A 3,065-nucleotide genomic window follows, 5' to 3' on the forward strand; every position below is an offset into this window, starting at 1 on the left:
CGCGGGCGCGGGGCGCGGAGAGATGTCCACCGGCTCGGTGAGCGACCCCGAAGACATGGAGCTGCGGGGGCTGCAGCGCGGCTTCCCGGCGCCCGCCCCCTCCAAGAGGCAGCCCCTCGGCGGCGCGGAGCGCTGCTACGCCTCGCCCAGCGACAACTCCTCGGCGGAGGAGGAGGACCCCGACGGCGAGGACGAGCGCTGCGCCCTGGGCGCCGCCCGCGACCTCGCGGGGTGCAAGAAGAAGCGGCCTCGTGTGGCCGCGGGCGGCTGCGCAGGTGGCGGGGCCGCTGGCTGCAGTAAAAAGCCTCTCCTGCCCAAGGGCTCGGCCGCAGAGTGCAAGCAGTCCCAGCGGAACGCGGCCAACGCCCGCGAGCGCGCCCGGATGCGCGTGCTGAGCAAAGCCTTCTCCAGGCTGAAGACCAGCCTCCCCTGGGTCCCTCCTGACACCAAGCTGTCCAAACTGGACACGCTGCGGCTGGCTTCCAGTTACATCGCGCACCTGCGGCAGCTGCTGCAGGAGGACCGCTACGAAAACGGCTACGTGCACCCAGTGAACCTGGTAGGGAGACGGCGCGGCTACGGGGCGAGGGGCCAGGAAGTGCCGCGAGCGCTCCGGGCGCCGGGCGGGGGCGGCCTGCTAGAAGGAGGACATGGGGAGATCTGTGGGACGGGTGACGGAATCCCAGTGTAGTTTCCCCACTTCGTGTGGAGAGGGTCCGACCCTCGCATGATTCTGATCGTGTGCATGGTGTTTCGCCTACTGACGGCAGTTAGCTAACGTCCTACTTCCAGCATAAATCTTAGTTCCAACTGAGTTTACCACCCGCTGCAGACTGTATAACAAATCTCACTGGCCCAGCGTTTTCCAAGAAAGAGCCTGGCAGGTTTGAACCAGCAACCCTTACTGTCTTTAAAGGAGAGAAAGCTGAGCTCTGAAAGAGTTTTTGGATTTTTTAAAATGGGTGTGAGTAGCCCAGTTTCCACATTCCAAATTGTCTGGAAAGCCCCTGTCTGACTTACCAGCTCTCCAGGATTGGGAAAGACAGATCACATCCCAGCGTGTAGAAGTCCCTGCTTGGAAAGCTCTCTCTGTCTCTGTCTCTCTCTCTCTCTGTGTGTGTGTGTGTGTGTGTGTGTGTGTGTGTGTCTGTCTGTCTGTCTGTCTCTCTGTCTGTCTGTCTCTCTGTCTCTCCCTCTCTCATGCTGAGGGATTAAACAAACGATGAGATCTCAAAGTTTTACCGCGTCCTCGTGAGCCGACATTGAATGTCTGCCATAATAGTATCCAGTAAGGTCACAACCTCAGACTAGAGACAAAATACACAGATTTCCACAATACTGATAAGAGCTGAGCTAGAGATTTCTGGAGATCACCTAAGAGACCGGTTTCTGTTTGAGACGTGGTTTCTCGGCAGTGTCTGACTCTCTTTTCGATTTTACAGACGTGGCCGTTCGTGGTCTCAGGACGCCCGGACTCTGACACCAAAGACGTTTCCGCAGCAAGCAGATTATGTGGAACCACCGCTTAGATAGGACCGAACTCACCTGATGGGATTATTTGTTAAACCAAAGTTTTGAGGGCCGCGAGAGCGAGAACACCAGAGGACGGGTAGAAAGTTCCTCTGGATCCTCCGGGGCCCCCTTCCCCGGACCTGGGAGCTGGACAGTGGAGGTGCCCGGGTCGGGGCCACAGCGCTGGAAGGAGCCTTCTTAGTGCGGAGCGCGCCGCAAACCCAGAATCCACGGTGGTCTTCGGCGATGTACCCCCGGCTGCCCGCTGAGCCCAGCGCCGCAGCACCTAGGCCCGAGGGTTAGGGTTAGCTTCCAGGGGCGTCAGATGTACCGTGCGTGTCACGTCGTGGCCGATTCCCGCACAGCGCGGGCCTCCAGGTTTTAGAAAATAGAGCTCGCTGTGGACCCTCTTGAAAGACAGCGTGTTGGTGTGAGGTCCACTTCGGGGATGTTTCAAGTCACCAGGAAAGGAAAGTGGCATCGCTGGGCCAGCTTTCCACCCGCCCGGCCGGCAGCTCTGGCTCTCCACGCGGCAGTGGGGCGTCCCTGGGGCCCGGCCAGGCTGGCTTCGCCCTGCCTGTGAGCTGTCGCCGTCTTGCTGCAGTCCGGCCGGCGCTCTCCCCTGGCTGAAGTCTCCTTTGCAAGCGCCCTCCTTCCTCTCTGCACCGCCGTCCACCCCTCCTCGAAGCAGAGCCTCCTCGCGCGCTGTCCCAACAGCTCCCTGCAGCCTCCCCGCTCTGGCGGCCGACTGCACTTCCCTCCCCTCGCACCCCAAGTTTTCTCCGCAGGCTTTCCTCCTCCGAGCTCTGGCCGCCCCATCCCCAGCGCTGCCTTCCGCACCCACTGCCTTTCTGCGCTCAAGTTCTGCCCTGCACGGCAGGCGGCCGGAGCTCCGGCTGCCGCCACCTCACTTGCAGTGCTTAGGGACAGCACCGCTGCTGAGGCTGCGCTTCCACAGTCATTAACATATGTAAATAAATTTATTTTTTTATGAACAATAAAACTCGTTGTGAAGACTGTGTGTCCCCGGGGGCATCAGAATGTGGTCTTTGTTTCCCTTTACTGAGAGCTGGGGCTGAAAGTTAGGATGAAAGGGGCTGGTTTCCGCTCAGGGCATTAGCTCCTTGTTTCTGGGACAGTCATATTCACGTTTGCTCGTTCGTCTCTGTAGTTATTCTCCTCGCCATAGGCATTCTGGGTAAGCAGGAACTGGAGTGCTGATAAAGCCCCTGAGAGGTTTTTGAGACCCAGGACTTCCCGGAGAGTCATGCAGTTGTAAAGCTGATACAGGTTCATATCTCTCTCTCTCTCTCTCTCTCTCTCTCTCTCTCTCTCACACACACACACACACACACACACACACACACGCACGCACGCACGCACGCACAGAATGCTTTTCCCAGCCTAAAGTACATCCCAGTGTTCACAGTTAAAAGTGGTTTAAGAATCCCTTCACTCCACCCTCCAAACTCCCGGGACCCGAAGTCTAAGGCAGAAAATAGCTGTAGGAAAACAATTTGTATTTCAGCAGAAATCCTTTTTTTTTTTTTAAA

General features: G+C 58.1%; 1 protein-coding gene across 1 annotated transcript; it reads left to right on the plus strand.

Moving 5' to 3' along the window:
• On the plus strand, window positions 1-2,515 carry Msc (musculin; the record flags this gene model as incomplete). The annotated part of the gene is given in 2 exon segments (XM_005392099.2): window positions 1-559; window positions 1,443-2,515. Coding segments are annotated over 2 exon segments (624 nt in total). The 3' UTR covers window positions 1,530-2,515.
• Between the last annotated feature and the right edge of the window lie 550 nt (window positions 2,516-3,065).

This window comes from Chinchilla lanigera, unplaced genomic scaffold, assembly GCF_000276665.1.
Source record: "Chinchilla lanigera isolate Chin_1 unplaced genomic scaffold, ChiLan1.0 scaffold00043, whole genome shotgun sequence".
NCBI classification, from domain to species: Eukaryota; Metazoa; Chordata; class Mammalia; order Rodentia; family Chinchillidae; genus Chinchilla; species Chinchilla lanigera.